Source organism: Temnothorax americanus, unplaced genomic scaffold, assembly GCF_048541705.1.
Source record: "Temnothorax americanus isolate GAGA-0224 unplaced genomic scaffold, ASM4854170v1 Scaffold16, whole genome shotgun sequence".
Lineage (NCBI taxonomy): Eukaryota > Metazoa > Arthropoda > Insecta > Hymenoptera > Formicidae > Temnothorax > Temnothorax americanus.
In genome coordinates this window covers 3,246,002-3,263,547 of record NW_027509297.1, presented here as the reverse complement: position 1 = coordinate 3,263,547, position 17,546 = coordinate 3,246,002, and the positions used below count along the sequence as shown (strand labels likewise).

General features: G+C 38.4%; 1 protein-coding gene across 4 annotated transcripts in view; it reads right to left on the bottom strand.

Moving 5' to 3' along the window:
• Fhos (Formin homology 2 domain containing) overlaps positions 1 to 17,546 on the bottom strand; it is a 138,419-nt gene that overhangs the window by 80,339 nt on the left and 40,534 nt on the right. For 3 of the 4 annotated variants that reach the window (XM_077402738.1, XM_077402734.1, XM_077402733.1), the window contains exon 3: positions 13,284 to 13,402. In XM_077402738.1, the coding sequence (XP_077258864.1) occupies positions 13,284 to 13,402 (119 nt within the window). Of the gene's footprint in view, positions 1 to 2,053; positions 2,094 to 13,283; positions 13,403 to 17,546 lie in introns of all 4 variants that reach the window. The other variant, XM_077402735.1, reaches the window with a different exon arrangement.

Sequence of the window (17,546 nt, the reverse complement as noted above, 5' to 3'; positions counted from 1 at the left end):
ATAATTGTAAATGTACTAAAATTATTATTCAAGATAAATTATTTATTACAAAAGACAATTTAATTTTATAAACACTTTATAATTAAATGTATCTTTAATAATTAAAAATATATAGTTTTGACATAAAAATGTATACCTACTAAAAATGGCTTTAAATTATAATCAAAATCAAAATGCTAAAATTAAAACTGCTACGTTTTATATTGAACATTATATTAAAGTAATTTATTTATTATTGAAACTTATTTTATTTATTTATAATTGCTATGAAAGAGTTGATTGCAAAATTTGTTTGTAATATATTAATTATATATTATTCTATATAAAATTTTTTAAAGCTCCTTTCTTCTTTAAAGATAAATGTCAAATTGTTTTCTTTTCTTTTGAAAATCCAGAAAGATGCAATTTGTTTGCATCTTTCTCGTCACGTCCAACAAGGCAGGGTTCCCTGCGCGAAATATACGAGTTCCTGTCGTCGACCTTAATCGACCATCACCAATCGAGTATAACTCAAACCGGCGCTCCGCAATTTATATCCGCCCCTAATGCTACCGGCAACGTTCGATCGCGTTCGAGTCGATCGTAAATTTAATTGTGTAACGAGGCAACGCCTGTGGATCCACGGTCTGCCTTCCCTCCCGTCCCTTGCGTGGTAACAGCTCGTAATTACCGGCCGATGTGGCGAGCCATTGATCCCGGAGACCATTTGTTTCCAACAGTGTACCTAAATCCGAAAGCTCTCGAGCTTACATGGCGCGAGGCGATCACGAATGTAATGTCCAATCCTCGAGCTTCCGAGTCTTTGGGGCTTTCGAGCGATTAAGCTTGTTTACACCTTTCCTTTCTCGTCCGAGCTTACTTGTCCCTTTTGGCTCGGTAAAAAAAATGTAATGCTACGCTAAGCATTGCTACGCACAAACGCGTGTTCATAAATTTTATTACTTGGCTTTTATATTACAGATAAAAAATGTAAACGCGTTTATATTTTCTATATCTTTTTTTCAAAGGACACAAATTATTCTATTATTTCATGCATATTAAATGCTATTTAATAGAAGATTTTCCCACTAAAAATAACTGAGATATGTATAAAAAAATAAGTATCAGATATACATAAAATTTTGAAAATCAAGAAATGAGTTTATTATATATATAATATGATTCTGTTTCAATTGCATTTTGAACGAGTTAGAAAGTGCAGCGCGCTTAACATGAGACAAGTTCAAATTAACAAAGAAGAATCTCAAAACAGATAGTCTATCACGCGGGCATGATCATAAGTTACGACATGCCGGATGACTGGACAATAATGTAGAGTTTACGAGGTAGTGCTTAGACAGCAGGAGTTAGTTCTACCTGGCAGTAAAAGGAGCAGTTAAAGTGTTCTAAAATATTGCCTAAAGCGCGCCTTGAAGCAAGCTCATGTGCTGACCGCGATGATTCCCAATCCCGCTTTCATTTTTTTATGCTATCCGTAATGCTAAATAAGTAATGCATGCGAATATTTCATGTAGAGATGTGTATTAGTTTGTTGAGACATATAATAATATAAGTGAAAAACACAAGTCTCAGTAGCAATATAACGCGATATTCGTATTCATCGTATTATGATGTTTATTACTAATATCGTCGTCACTTCTCAGTATAATCTCTCAAAACAAAAAGGTCGCAATTCTGTAGTTAGACTTCTGTCATCAGTAATTCGTAATTGGTAAGAATTAATCGCAGTTAATTTCAAATTTACCCACATTATAGTAAGTTCTGATTGTAACAAATCTTTCAAAGATATATTTCTAGCATTATATGATATATTTCAAATAAATTTGATACGATGATACATGTAATACGCAAAATATGAAAGTATAATTCCTTAGTCACGGTCCCATTCGGGTATCACTACCACTGAGTGCGCGTAACCTCGTAAGAGAGAGAGAGAGTCTATCCATTTAAAAAAAAAGGCAATATATTATAAATATATTATAATATAGTATTTCACTTGTAATCCATTAACAAATTCATTGCCCCGACATTAAAATAAAAAAAAATAACTCACCAACCGACGCGCAACAGCGGAGTTGTGACCCTGCGTCGATCTGTAACGTACAAATATTTTTACATTAAAGCAGTGGCCTAGATAATCGATACTTGTAAATAATTATATCGCGCCCGTTGAATTTTCGAAACATCATTTCAACAAATATATCTGATTTTAAAATGCTAACGCAAGAAACAATCGCGGCGCAAGCGATTGCATATTTCCGCCTTAATTCGTTCGGATAATTAATCTTGCGCGAAAAATCGTGCAAGTAATAATACAACCGTGCGCGAATAAGAGAGAGACGCGACGTTCGCGACGTAATATGTCTTGCATATATGCCGGAGATCGAACTCCGAAATTGCGAAATCACGCCGGAATTAAACCCAACTTCGAACGAGTAACGAGTGGTATGTATCGCGTCGTGGTTAAAAAAGGTGACGGAATCCGCCACGGGATAGCAAAATAATAAATATAGCGGAATAATAATTACTCACCCCACGGTTGCTCCGCTGCCGCCCGATGCCTCCCAGGCCCCCTCCTTCCCTCGATCGTCCGTTGATTCGTTGTCGCATCTCCGTCGGCGCACTCACTCACTCGCGACGTTCACGAAAATCGGACGGATCATCGTTGCCTATGACCGCGCGACACTTTGCACGCGGCACTCCCGGTATTAATCTCGCGACGCGGCGCATACTTATTGTTAGTTACACAGCGACGGGAGAATTACGAACGAAGCTGTATTACGATAATACCGATAATACGATCCGCTTGACGCCGGCCCGTGACGCTTGACGTTTCCGCAGGTAGACGCTAACATGGCGGAAAGAATTTCGTAAATCGCGGCCAACTTCACTCGCCGGGAGCAACTGTCGGGAGGAGCAACAACCAACAACGTTACACTTGCTGCTGACGAGGTGATTTTAATTAACGGCAATCAAATCATCGATTTATGAACCACTGTGTCTATCTATCCCACACGATCGCCAAATATAAAAAACGATTAAATATGAAGTTGAACATACGACGTGTTAAGAGACTGGGCTAATTAAGCACGTCGCGGCGTTACTTACTCAATTTAGGGTATCCGCTCGATTCCTCTTTATCCGTGTTCCGAAAACTTCATTCCGAAGCCACGCGACGTGCGACATGGACGCGAGTCAAGTTGACGGTTGAGAAAAGCGAGACCGATCATCCGGAAGATGGTAATCGAATGCGATATACCTCAACATCCATATAAATTCCGCGAAGCACATGAATTAAATGAACATTCGACGTATCACAGTTTTTCGCGGTCTAAACAATCGGATCCGCGAGAGCACAATGACGTCACAGCGCCAGCGGGGTCCCGGGTCGCGAGGCGAGCGCCGCGGCCGCGGTAGACATAGCGGGGATAGAGCGGATAACGCGCGTCGCGTCGTGCCTCTACCCCCACTACCGTCACTACTCATGTTGCCGCGGCGCCCGCGACTCGCGACCACCTTCTACTATCATTATTCTCGGAATTCGGAGTACAACGCTAATCGTAGGAATGTGAGTAACCCCCGGTTTCCATGCACGCGCTATACCGCGCGTTGATTCGCGCGTTTAAAAAAAGCACGCATTTGATTGGCGTGACTTATGGAGACGCATATGTTTGTCCCGCGTTACAACGCGCGGAAACGCGTGCATGGAAACCGGGGGTAATACACGAATCGCCGGGCCCGCGGTCCGCGGTCCGCGGTGCGGTAGGTGAGATTACGGAAAACTCAAAACTGTGATATATATCGAACGTTCATTTGATACGTGTGCTTCGTGGAATTTGTACGGATACCGAGGTATATATCGCACATTCGGACTTTCAATTACATTATATTCTTTCGAATGATCGCTCTCGCTTTTCTCAACCGTCAACTTGACTCGCGTCTCGCGTCGGCGTCGTGTCGCGGGGCTTCAGAATGCCGTCGTTTTCGGAACACGGATATGAAAGATACGGAACGGTTACCCTAAATCGAGCAACACCGCGCCGTAACACGTCATGTACGTTTATTAACTCGTATTCTGATATTTGGCGATTGTATGGGGGATACGTATAGGCAGCGTTTTCATGAATCGATTATTTGATTGCACAGTTAACCAAATCAAGTGTAGCAAGTGTAGCGTCCTCGCGACGCAGTTACTCCTGGCGAGTGGCTTATATAGACACTGAAGTTGGCCGCGCGATTTACGAAATTCTCCCCGCCGTGGCCGCTGGCCGCCACGTTAGCGTCTACCTGCCTGCGGGATGCTGCGGGACGTCAAGCGTCGCGGGCCGGCGTCAAGCGGATCGTATTATCGCCGTATTATCGTACAGCTTCGTTCGTAATTCTTCCGTCGCTGTGTAACCAAGTATGCATCTCGCGTCGCGAGTCGCGAGATTAAATACCGGGAGTGCCGTGCAAAGTGTCGCGCGGTCGGCGCGGTCATAGGCAACGATGATCCGTCGATTTTCGTGAACGTCGTGAGTGAGTGAGTGCGCCGACGGAGATGCGACAACGGATCAGCGGAGGCTCGAGAGGAAAGGAGCAGGTGGCCTGGGAGGCATCGGGCGACAGCGGAGCATCCGTGGGGTGAGTAATTCTCATTCTGCTATTTATTATCTTGCCATCGCGTCAATCCTGTGGCGGATTCCCGGGATTCCGTCGTGAAACTCGTTGCTCGTTCGAGGTTAGGTTAGGTTTGACTCCGACGCAATTTCGCAATTTCGGAGTTCGATCTGCTCCGGCATGTACGAGAAGATATATTACGTCGCGAACATCGCGTCTCTCTCTCTCTCTCTCTTATTTGCACGGTCGTAATATTACACGATTTTTCGTTTAAGGATTAATTATGCGAACAAGTTAATGCGGAAATATGCAGCCGCTTGTTCCTTGCGTCAGTATTTTAAAATCAGATATCTGTTAAAATAATGTTTTGAAAATTTAACGGGCGCGATATAATTATTTTTTTCAAGTTTGATTATCTCTTGAACCCTGCTCTAATGTAAAAATATTTGTACGTTACAGATTGACGCAGAGTCCCAACTCCGCTGTTGCGCGTCGGCCGGTGAGTTATTTTTTTATTTTAATGTCGAGGGGCAATAGATTTGTTAATGGATTACAAGTGAAGTAGTATATTATAATATATATAATCTATTGCCTTTGCAAATGGATAGATTCTCTTTCTCTCTTTCTCTCTTACAAGGTTACGCGCACTCGCAGTGATAGTGATACCCGAATGGGACCGTCGCTTCTCCATCAGTATCCTGGTTCACCTGATCGATAACTATAAAATCCCGGTTCGGTATGCCCAGTCACCCTCACTCGATCTCCACTACTCATGTTGCCGAGAAGCTACGGCCGCATTTTGGGCGTCGCTAATCGCGCGGCAATAAACCGCGAATGTTCATCAATTGTTATTAAACGCTAGGTATTAAGCCCGAACAGACGGGCCACTTTGTAATGTCATAGATAAGTACAACATCCGTCAATCAAGTTTAAAATTGAATAATAAACAGATATTGTTTTGTCGTAAATTCACTGTGGAACAATAACACTAAATCCATAAAGTTTTAAATATAAATTCAAGATATAAATTCAAAACGATTAAATTACTTTTTTAATCCATAAAAATTTTTACTGTGGTGATGGTTTTTTGTATTTTTTACTGTAAGAGCAACGTAATATTAAATTTACCTAGTTAGACGATAAAGGTTTAAGTGTATCGATTAAGTTTACGCTTGTTCTATAGAAATCTGTCCATATACTGTTTTCTTTTTGTCAGAATCCATTCTAATTAAAATACAACAAATCTAAACCGGACAGAAAATACTGATACCGTGAGCATCGTCTTCGGCACGCAAACATTCTTTCGATCGAAACTCAAACACTTAATGTATTAGACACGCGCGTTTGCGAATCTGAGAAACTGGGCGTGATTCGTTTGTTCGTGACGTTTGCGTTTATCTATTGCGCAATATTTGCGGGTGGATAATTGAATTAGGTATAATATCCCGGGCAATGCGTTCCCCGGAACGGCAATTAAACATTTACGGTCGAGCTTGGTCGTTGGTATCGTGCGATATTACATAAGATTTAACGGCATTCTTACGAATGCGTTGTATGTCGGAAGATCACGCGCACAACAGCCTGAAACCCTGACCTGGAACGGATTTCTCCCATAAATCTATCGCCTTTCTTCCGGCGAACGCGCCAGTGATCTCGCGTTGCGAAATCGCTGAGTCGCCAGTAGATGTAACAACCAGTTTATATAGGGCCGTATTAAGATAATGAGAAAAATTTAGAAAGTGGTGCTATTTTACGTTTATTGAGACGTTAGGATTTTTGCCTTTATATAAAATTAGTTGTAAATTATAATACAAAATCTACCCGTTACATACAAAATAATAATTTTCGTAAACAATATATAGTTAAATCAGAATTTATATATATAAAACTACAATTTTATAGTACTGCCTTTTACCTCATCTCAGAGCATCGTTTCTGCAAGTTAACGTATATATGTGCTTTTGTGATATTTATTTATGATAATATGCCGCTCGACTCATTGTCGCTCAGCCGCACTTAAGACTTTACCCGACTTTACCGCCGGCTCGTGCAAAGATATTTATAAAACGCGAAAACGGCCGGTCGCGAGGTACGCCCAGCCGAATATCCTGGGAATAGATCTCGAAACCTAGTTATACGATTTATTCCGAGCCGGGTCGCCAACTGTAGCTTTTTGGGACAATCGCGAACTTTTCTTTGTGATAAAAGATATCTCCAGTATCACGTGTGAAACTGTTAAAAGATAATTTTTTTTGCAAGAGAGAATTGAGTATCATTAACTATATCATAGTAAGTTAAAGTATATAAGAATTGCGCAAAAATTTAATTAAATATGTAATCAGGAAGTGATTCTTTGTAAAAAGCATAATTAATACAAGTTTTAATAAGATTTACAAAACATAGACATTTCGACATATTGCAATATGCAAGCTATCTATCCGCAGATGACTTCCCGAACCGTTTTGCGTACAACGGTGAATTAAACGATCGTATGTGCAACACGTAAAGTCTATTCTTAAACGCAGAACGCGTGAGTCACCGGTTTTCGAAATCTACGGGTGACATAAGCTCATTAATTTAATCAGCGATGCACGCAATTTTGAGAAAAGCAAATTCTTGCAAAAAAAAACCGCGAATTTCTGAGGAAGCTTTGTTATTTCCGCTATTGGACAAAATTACATTTTTAGATTTCACATATTTCTAAGAACAAGAATACAATTTTGAAAAATAATTTTGTATTTATCATTACATAAAAATATATTGCGTAAATATATATTAAACATTAAATGTTAAATTTTTCTGCATCATACTTAGGGAACATTAAACATTAAACATTAAATTTCTTATACTTATGAAAACTAAGATAATATTTTAAACAAATAATTTGAACATAGGTGGAATTTATATATTTTCAACATATATAATTTTAAAAACTTAGAACTAATTAAATTGTAATTAAAGGCAAAATATAATTAGAGAAATGTATATCTAATTAAAGATTAACAAAAAGTATTTATATAAATATTTAATATAAAATCAAATATGCTTGGTGGCTCGATGAGTAAGGAATCTTAACACAAGTTTTAATAATCACGCTTAATTTACCTATAATATTAATTTACATCACAATTCCAGCTGGTATACGTTGCTTGACTGTCGCTGTTAATAACATTAATGTCACTGCTCGCTTGACGCACATTATTAGCCTGTGACGACATTAATGAGGCGATTTATTAGCATAGTTTGTACCGCATGCAAGTCAGATGAATTGCAGGATTTCAACAAGGCTGATCAATGTTGTTATGCAAAATACCTGTTACCTTAAGCAAAGGTGACAATGCAAATCGTCACATATGACATCATATTATTGCAACATGTCTAGTTGCTTCGGATACAATTATCTTCTTACATGCAAAAACTTTTTACAGTATACAACCAAAAATATAAAATTCTTTCTAGTTTCAGAGACGGGAGGGGTGTAGTATTTTTTTTTGTGTCATTTGCATATTTATCAAATAATAACTTTCAGTTATTATATTAACGATATTAAACGTCGTTCGAAATTTTAATAGCAATGTACAACGTCGATGAGCAGGAAAAAGTTGAACTTTTTGCATACGGATTCACGATGCACTAACATTCAAACAGGGTACCTCGAATAAATATACACGTGTATGTGTATATACCTTAATGATCTCGGAGTCCGATATACGTAGGAAGCTGATTACTCATCGCGACGTCTATAACGAGCGTTTAGCGACTTATTGTGCCTGGTTATTGAACCCTTGGGAGAGTATCCATATCTCTCTCCCTGTTATCCACACTCTCCGCTCCAATATCCAGCTCTTCTCACAGCGCACCTCCTGCCTACCTCAGCTGTTGTATTCGCGGATACATGTATACCTTCCATTATAATTATATACACCCGGTATACCAGTGTCTACGCGCATTCAAACAGGTTACATAAGATTCTATGGAAGGATAGAGAAATAAACACAGATAGAGAGAGAGAGAGAGAGAGGAGAGGGAAAGAGACAGGGAGGATGAGAAGACGCGTAAGGGAAACGCGATGACACGAAGTTTATTAGGTAAGGTCCATCGGGACCGCCTTTCAGTTAAGTACGCCGTGCACGGAATGGAGATAAGTTTCGACGTTCCGGTAGTATAATACCGTCTACTTTCTCCGGTGGCTGATTAATTTTCTTGGAAAAACAGGCCGGTAGATCAACTTCATTTTCCACAGAATAAACACAAATGGAAACAAATTCTTATTTTATTTTGCCCGTGCGAAGATAAAAATAAAATTGATTAAATTTTTTAAGTAAGTGACCTTTATACATTAGACGAAATGATTAACATTATACACGGTGGCGCACGTAAAAACCGGCTCCAAACGCAAGACACAGTTATAAAAAAACTGTTAGCGGCCAGTTTTATGTGCGTCACTCTATACATCTCTAGTTATTTTGTTTAATGTATTCTTAAAAGCTTACGATATAAAAAAATATTCTCTAAAACTCTTAAAAATAACGAAATATATATTTTATACAAATAATAAGAAATATGTTTTAATGTGACAGATACAGATATATGAAAAGTATACTCGCCGATCAATTATAGCTTATATAATTTAGTTACAGAAAATTCTTTATTAATTTAATATCGCTACGATTAAAAATACTGCGTCAAGCAAGCGATTTTATCGATGTAACATTCGAAAAAGCTGCTTATATCGTTCTTTCGGAGGTCTATAGCTCTTATTCCATTTGTTATCGCACGAAACTCTCCCCGCCTCTTTATGCGCGAGACACGGATGACCGCCTATAGGATGCAGCTACACGCAAATTAATTTCGCGAACGCGCAAGGCGCAACAGCCTGCGTGAGAAATATCGCGAATACGCATGCGGCGGTATCTCATGCGCGTGGGCGAACAGTTGCCAGGCATTACCGCAAAGATAAACGATTCGTTACCCACGCGAAAGCTGGCTACCTTCTTCCTGTCTGTCCCTTTTTCTGCATCTACAAGTTACATAAATTCGATCGAAATATATATCTCGACTGCAGCATTATTTTTTTTATGCAACTGCAGATACCGGATTTGCACAATTTTATGGAAAATCATCTTATATTATGTTTATCGTTTCTTCGATTTTCGTACGCGTATCTTATATTAACTATGCGAGATAATTGCTATACGAAAACAGTTCTCGTAAATGATTATCCCGTGATCTAAATCAACCGCCATGGGTGGCACGGAGTTGCTTGTCGTCGCTCGCTATTGTAATGACAGGCGATTCGCCACGGAGACCGCAGCTGGGCTCGGCTCTATAATTTAGCACTTTTCGAACGATAATGATCATCAGAGCCGAAAACAAAGTATGAATTTTTGAAGAAACAAAAAAAATCGTAAAAATCGTAAAAAGATATTAAATTATTACCAGTCTCTCTAAATTTCATCTCGTTATCGCTTTATAAATTATCATCGAAAGAATTTCTGGCGAGTTATTTGTTGCGTTGATTTAAAAAGCTTCAGAGATAAATTAAGTTCTATGTGTAGAATAATTTATTAATAAGCGAGTTAAAAAGCAACAGAGAGCATATATGTATATGTTGCAATCATATCTTACTCTTTTGAATGCATAGTAATATATATCCTATTTTAATTAAAATATCAATCAATGATGCAACTATGTCTTAATTACAGTTAATCGTGTGAATAAGTAACTTATCTAAAATCTATAAATAATAAGGCAATGTATACATATAACTTATACAATATTACACTTTAAAAGGTTCTGTTCATCATTATTATTATTAGCGTTATTATTTTATCTCGGCACGCAATAAGTGGTTGGAAATATTATGAACTAACGTCCTATATTGTCTCTATTAAATTCGACCAAAACCAACCATAATTTACACGATAAATTTTTCCGATATGGCCAACGTTATGTTTACAGCTAGGAAAAGCCAGTTTTCGTTTAGTTCCACCCTGCACAAGCGTGTCTGTAACTTATATGAACTTAGGGGCATACGTGTGTACGGCGGAGAGAAAGAAAAATTGAACCACACGTGAGACGGACAAGCGGAGAAAGGGAGGAGAGTGCGGTAAACGTATGATGTCATTTTGCGGTTCGCGGAAATTCCGGAGTTTCAAATATTGGAACGCATATCTCTGCGGGCAAACATTTATTTAACTGCCGTCCCTCCCCTCGGCCTCATCGTCTCTCCAAATCCTCGTGTCCGAGCGATTCCAATCCTCCTGCCCCCCCCCTCCTCGCCTTTCCTCTCATTCAGCTGCCCCGCGTTTATTCAACGTTTCGCGCGAATGTGCCTTTGAACGCACAACGACTGACGAAATGCAATCCGATTGAAGGCGATGCATTGAGTGCATATTGACGTAGTAGCGTCGATTAATGGACTGGAAGCGATTTTGTTTCCAATGTGTGTCTACACGAGACCATTTCAGTCTTGATCGCCATGAAAATGAAGATTGCGATGTATGCGACTACGTCACATAACGCTCTATGCAGCGAGGAAAATTGATTGATTCTGATCGAAAGTTGATTTTAAATTCCAATTTAAACATTCGCCAACGTGTATCTAAATCTATCTTTTTGAGAAGTAAATAATGTGTAATTATATCCTATGTATGTAGCACAAAACAGTCTTTCTAATATCTTCTAGCATTTTTTCTGCAGTTAATATTAATATTTGTTTAAAATTAAGAAGCATAAATGAAGAAAAACATCATCAGTTTTGAAATCAATCAATGACTATGTTATAATATACATAATTACATAAAATTTTTCCATATCTAATGTAAAGTTAGAGTTAGAATGTACGCTACCATGTGTGAGTGATAGATTAAGAATCTATATATATATGATGATATAATTCTCTCTCTCTCTCTCTCTCTCTCTCTCTCTCTCTCTCTCTCTCTCTCTCTCTCTCTCTCTCTCTCTCTCTCAATAATATGGAAAATTATGTGTGAAACCTCTCAAAATAATTACACATTATTGGCACAATTATTTCGAGATCATAACAGAATTAATAAATAAATTTTTAATGGATTGCAAGGTATCTTTTCACGTGGGAAGAAAAAATGACGAAAGTAAAAATAGCGCGCTTCCGCGTTTCTCGGTGTCATTGTTTGCCATCACATATTTGATGTGGGTGAGCAATTGCGTAGGCTCAAGGAGAATGGAAAGTCACCGAAAAGACACGATCTCGAAGCTCTCAAAGGGAAACTAAATTTAACACCGTACATGCCTCGCCCTCCCTTGGGAGTTTACCTGCGTTAATACACAACGAGCACGGTTAGCCTTCACGGCGTTAACGTGAATTCGATACGCAAACCGCAAATATACTGCTGCAACCGCCGTGCATTCTCAACGACGGAAACCAGCGTCTGGTTCCTCGTATATTGCATAGTGGAATATCTCACCACTAAATACAAACAGAATACTTCAAAACGATGCTTCAAAAATAATGCCCGAAAGCGCATACTTGATGAGATTTTAATTGCTTATTATCGTGATTGAATGAAAGCAATAAAATTATTTTGCTATATCTATCTAAATACAATATTATTTTGGAAAAATAAACTCCAATTTGAAAATTCTGCTTCTAGCGGTTTAAATAATTGAAATCGTTAAATTATTGCTCTTGCGTTATATACGATTGTCTCAACCTACATTAATTAAACCAGTGTATTTAACGAAAAGTGTAAAACGTAACTCTCTTTTAAATTTACTCCATACACTATGTGTATGTGTAGTCAAATAAATTACATTCCGTTGCAGTATTTCAATTAAAAACTTTTCCCCCGCAAGCGAAAACACTTTAACGATCGTTCGCAAAATGGTTCGACGCAAGCTATTCCTGTTTTATCGCGACGACTTACATTTAAATTCAGTCTGCGGATTATTCCTTATTATGTTGGATGCACTATTTAGAAGAAAATTACCCCGTTCAACGCACACTTGGCGGTCACAAACTAGACGCGCTAATTACTCGACTCTGTAGAGACTTTTTGCGCGACTTTTTTTAACATATTTGCTCCATTTTCGAGGTGAGTTTTCATTTAACAAGAGGCAGTCTGCCCAAAGTGCCATTATAGCTTTTCTTTCAAGATGTGTCGCGAATCTCCCCGCTGCGATTGTGCGCCGCATGCGCGGGACAAGCACACACACTCTCTCTCTCTCTCTCTCATTCTCTCTCTCTCTCTCTCTCTCTCTGTTCTACTGCTGTCCACTATGACTCTACCACTGTCCACTATATAATTATCCAGGGTCCAACCGCGAGAGGCTCGTAAAGACACAAGGTCTATCCCAACAGGACAAACTTCAGGTGGCATGCAAGAAAACAACTGTCCCAGGGTGCAATTAAGCAGGCACAAATGGCCTTTATCATTACGTGCAGTTGAAGTAAATTACGCGGAAACTCCTCTCTAGTCGGAAAGTCAAAAATAAGTATCCGCCGTATACCGCAAATCTAAAATACCTCGAAAAGAATCGTAAAACTTAAGAGTACAAATAAAATTCCAAGAACATAAGCGCGTATTGTAAGCTGCATTTTTTTATTTCACTTATAGTGGCCCATAATGATGAAGTTACTCATCAACAATTTTTTTAAATTCCGTCAATGATTATTCGCAATATAGATTATTGGCGACACTTACCTTTCACCTTCGTGAAAGCCCTCAAACTCTTCCTGTTGCTCGTTGATGGAGGCCTCGAGGTCCAGGTAAGCGCCATAATCGCCGCCGCCCTTGTACAGTTGGAGTGCCGTGTCATCAAGCTGCAACACAGGTAGCAAGATGCGTTGAGAAACGCGTCAGTTTTACGTGCACGCGGCCGGCCGCGGTAGTAATCGTGCCGCGGAAATTATTACCGCGCCAATGGCGATCGTTAGCCAGTTTTCGCGTAACCACCACCGTCGTCCATTCAAGAGCCGCATCCGCGGCGGAATAAAGTCAGCAAAACGCAAAACTCTTCGACTAACTTGCTACTTTTATAATTACGAGCGCGCGCGAAAATTGTATCGATAAATGGAGAAAGAATTAACTCTTAAAATTTTTTATGATAAAGAGGATATGTTTTTGGTTTGGTATATTTTATGTTAAAACACGAACAGATGTTTTTATAAAAAACTTCCATCTGTTTGATGTAGGTAATGTAATTATTTAAGTAGAAGAAAAATGAACAATTTTTTTCAAATTGTGATATACATTGGTGCTTCTATTTATGCATTCTATGCAATAAATAATTTTTATTCCTATGCTTATCTAATTTTTATATGTAACAATTTATATTTACACTGAAAATTAATATACAATTGACAAAATATAAGTAAATCTCGGTAAATGCAGAGAAAATATTACATATTTACATAATTCTGTTAATTTTGCAAATTTTTTTTACATTGTATTTTAATTAAGAAATCGAATAGTTTTTGAATAAGTTACGGTTACCATGAAAAATATTTTTATTAGAAAAAAATAAGATTTTTCGAAAAGAAAATGCCCCTCTTAAATCGCATATTCAATTTGATCCCGAGCAGAAATTAGATTAGGCACGCCCGATGTATGGTTAGCGCCTGATCGGGAAGCAGTAAGGTATGCCCTAATAAGAAATTCCCGACATGTGCCTGATCCGGTGCGCAACGGGACGCTCTTTTCAAACATTTTTCAGGTTATTGTTATATATACGGGCCTGATTTTCTTATTGTCCCCATTATTTCCCTCATAAGGGTTTGATAAATGTTAGCCTGAATATATGTTAAACTGCAATTTCGTAAGTCTGCATCTGTTATCGAAGTGGTGGCAAAGTATATATTAAGGATGTATGGGTGACATCTCAGCTATTACCAAAAATCTAAAAATTTAATAGATTTTTATTAGTGCGATCAAATCCACTGCATTGATTCGCTAATCAGAATGAACGGTTTCTTTTATTGAAAGATCAAGGTTTTCGGAGAAGGAGTTCAATGCACATGTAAGACTATTACGGGTCAACAATCCGGGCTAATGCGGCTAATCTGCTAAATTTATCTGCGGATCAGTTGGTCCTGCACATACGCTATTCCCATACGCGAGAGATGATAATCGCTTAGTTTAGAATCAGGTTATATAGTTCTCACCAAATATAAGCTCCTCGCCTATATATGTATCATCTTAAAATATTAGAACTATAAATAAAATCAGAAGGAATAAATACGTATCATTCTTTATTATATATACATACGCGCATATATAAGAATAAATAGCGTAATGAAATTTTTTTATTTTTTTCTGAAGATAATTATGGAGGCTTTGGTATTTTCTTGTTTGTTGATTTATTCCCGTGGGGAGTATTAAAAGAAATGAAACTATATAAAAATGTGTGTTTAACTCGAGGTTTAGCGATGGATTCAATTGCTCGATTACTTGGTTCTATCCTTTTGCTAGTCCTCGTATATCTCTTCGGAAGTTTGCCGAATTTCACTATTCACGCGCGTTTATGAAAAAGAAATCACAGTAATGAAAAACGCTGAGCTCGCAGAAGCAACAAGTTGGCGTATCTCTCTGGTTTTGACGATGCGACGCTTGTCGCGCATGAAGAAACGAAGAATCGCAGGGTCGACAAGAAGCTTCGTGTCAGTGGAAGTTCGCGACCCGATCAAATCAAATTCTTTACGGACCTCGGAATTTCTCAGATCACGATCCGTTGTCGATCTTGTTAAATCTTCCGCCGCGCCGCGCTGCGGAGGAGACCCGTAAAAATGTAACAGCCGGACGATCGCAGCGGGCGACATATAAATCTCGCGCGATCACGTGTCCCCTAATAGCTGAACGAGCCGAATCGACCGGCGATAAATTGCCGGAGGTAAGTAACCCCGATGAGAACGACGACTTTCTTCCGGCGCGTTCTTTTTTTAGGTCGCTTCCTTCTTTCACGAGATTAAGATCCGCCAGGTCCAGCGCGGCACGTTGCCAGCGGGGGATAACGGTACGCCAGGGAATAATATACGCACGTTTATGTAAAATGAGACGAGAGTGAGAGCAATATAGACAAACAATAGGTGTTCTAAATGTCGGAGCCAAATAATCTATTTTTTCTGATATGTCTGTGGTACAGTGTTATTCAAAAATTAACTGCTATATTCATTTATCGCTATGCGAGAAACAATCTAGTTTGGGAAGAAAATGGATTTGTAATTAGTAACTTTTATAACCAATTATTTTAATATTTGTAAATATAGATCACACTCTCTATGCATTTCTCATTTACCATTTAGTTCGACAGCTGAGCGAAATTGACGGCCAAGATAAATCTTCCATTCGTAAAGTTTATAAAAGAAAATTGTTATATGATCTTTCTTTCAAATCATATAAGATAGAATCAATATCATTTTTGCCAATCAGCAAGATGTAACACTCGTTCAGTTATGGACGTTATGGTAGCAAATAAATGTTTTGGGATGCATATTTAACTTGAGATTTATATTTGTAGTACGGTTGAGTCACGATAACGATTCCGTTTTTTTCCACATGCTGCTCCACTACTTAAATCGAATAAAAATAAAGCAAAAATACGAGAAAGGTTGCTTCTAGCTTAAATGTATTCTCAGGTATATTTTGCGAAAAAAACGCAAGTCTCAAGTTAGAGCACACTTATATATAGTAAATAAAGAACGGAAGAGAGAGAATGATTTCGTACAACGCACTGTCCAGGACATCGCGACGCCGCGCCGCGTCGCGCCGCCCGCACCGACGCGAGATTGAAAGCGACCGACGACGGCGCAAATACGTTGTGTTGACCTATATTTCTAAAAATCTCAGCTTTAAAATAGTACGCCGTCGGCAAAGCATCTCACTAAACGTGGTGAGATGTCGGTGAGTTGCCGTCTTACGTTGCTGCTCTGGGACGTACCGCATGCGGTGGAAACCACACGCCAATTGCGTAATATACGCCCGGTATCAGTTTCGAACGTGATCTTCGCCTTTTCGCAACAGTTTATCGGAAGGACGCGTTATCTCGATACACCGTTTGCGTGTTGAATGCCAATTGAAGGCAATTACAATACTATGAGCAAATTAATCTTTTATTACTGAACACTTATTTGATATAAACTAATTGCAGTAAGTTTAATATACTTACTTCTTAGTATTTTCAAAACGAAAACGATAGTACGCACTGATTTCGTAACCATGATAATAAAACTATTTACCCCATATTTTTTAATACCCTAAGAAATGTTTTACAAGTATGATCCATCGCATAAAAATAAAATGGAGAATAGAGAATCTATAACAATTTATAAGCTAATAAAAAGTTATTTCTCGCGATTATTTAGAATTTACGTCACGCTTGTGTAAACGACAGTTAACGATTCGATGAATGGAGGGATGTTATTGAAACCAAAATTAGAATGCCTAATGTGTTGGCAAAAATATATTCTATTGATTAAACTGTTTTTTTTCCCGTAAGGTTCCATTTAAACGATACCCGAGAGCTGTATATCAATATAAATTTAGTTTTCTGTATATGTATGTTTTTAAAATATTTCAGTATTGTTAAAGAGCTGTAAAATTATATTTTTACGTTTAATAGATACTTTAAAACACCTAAGATGCAATTCGAATATTATAATAAAATGAAAAATACAAAATACTTTATAAATAATATTTTTATTTATAATTTGATTTTATATAGTAAATTGCAATAAATATGGCAATCGACACTTTACACGGAAACGCGATTTTTGATCTCCATAGTCGGGAAGCAGAAGTCGAGCAGTACGTGTTGACATAACAGTTCAAGTAGCATGTAAACGTCGTTTCTGCACTACGTCGGATAGAGCTTCCCTTTTCTCCGAATGTATTTTCACGGACATTCTCTCGTTGCGACGTGTTTGTCCCGCAGGGTTTTCCTCCTTTCGCATATGCCTGTAGGTTCACGTT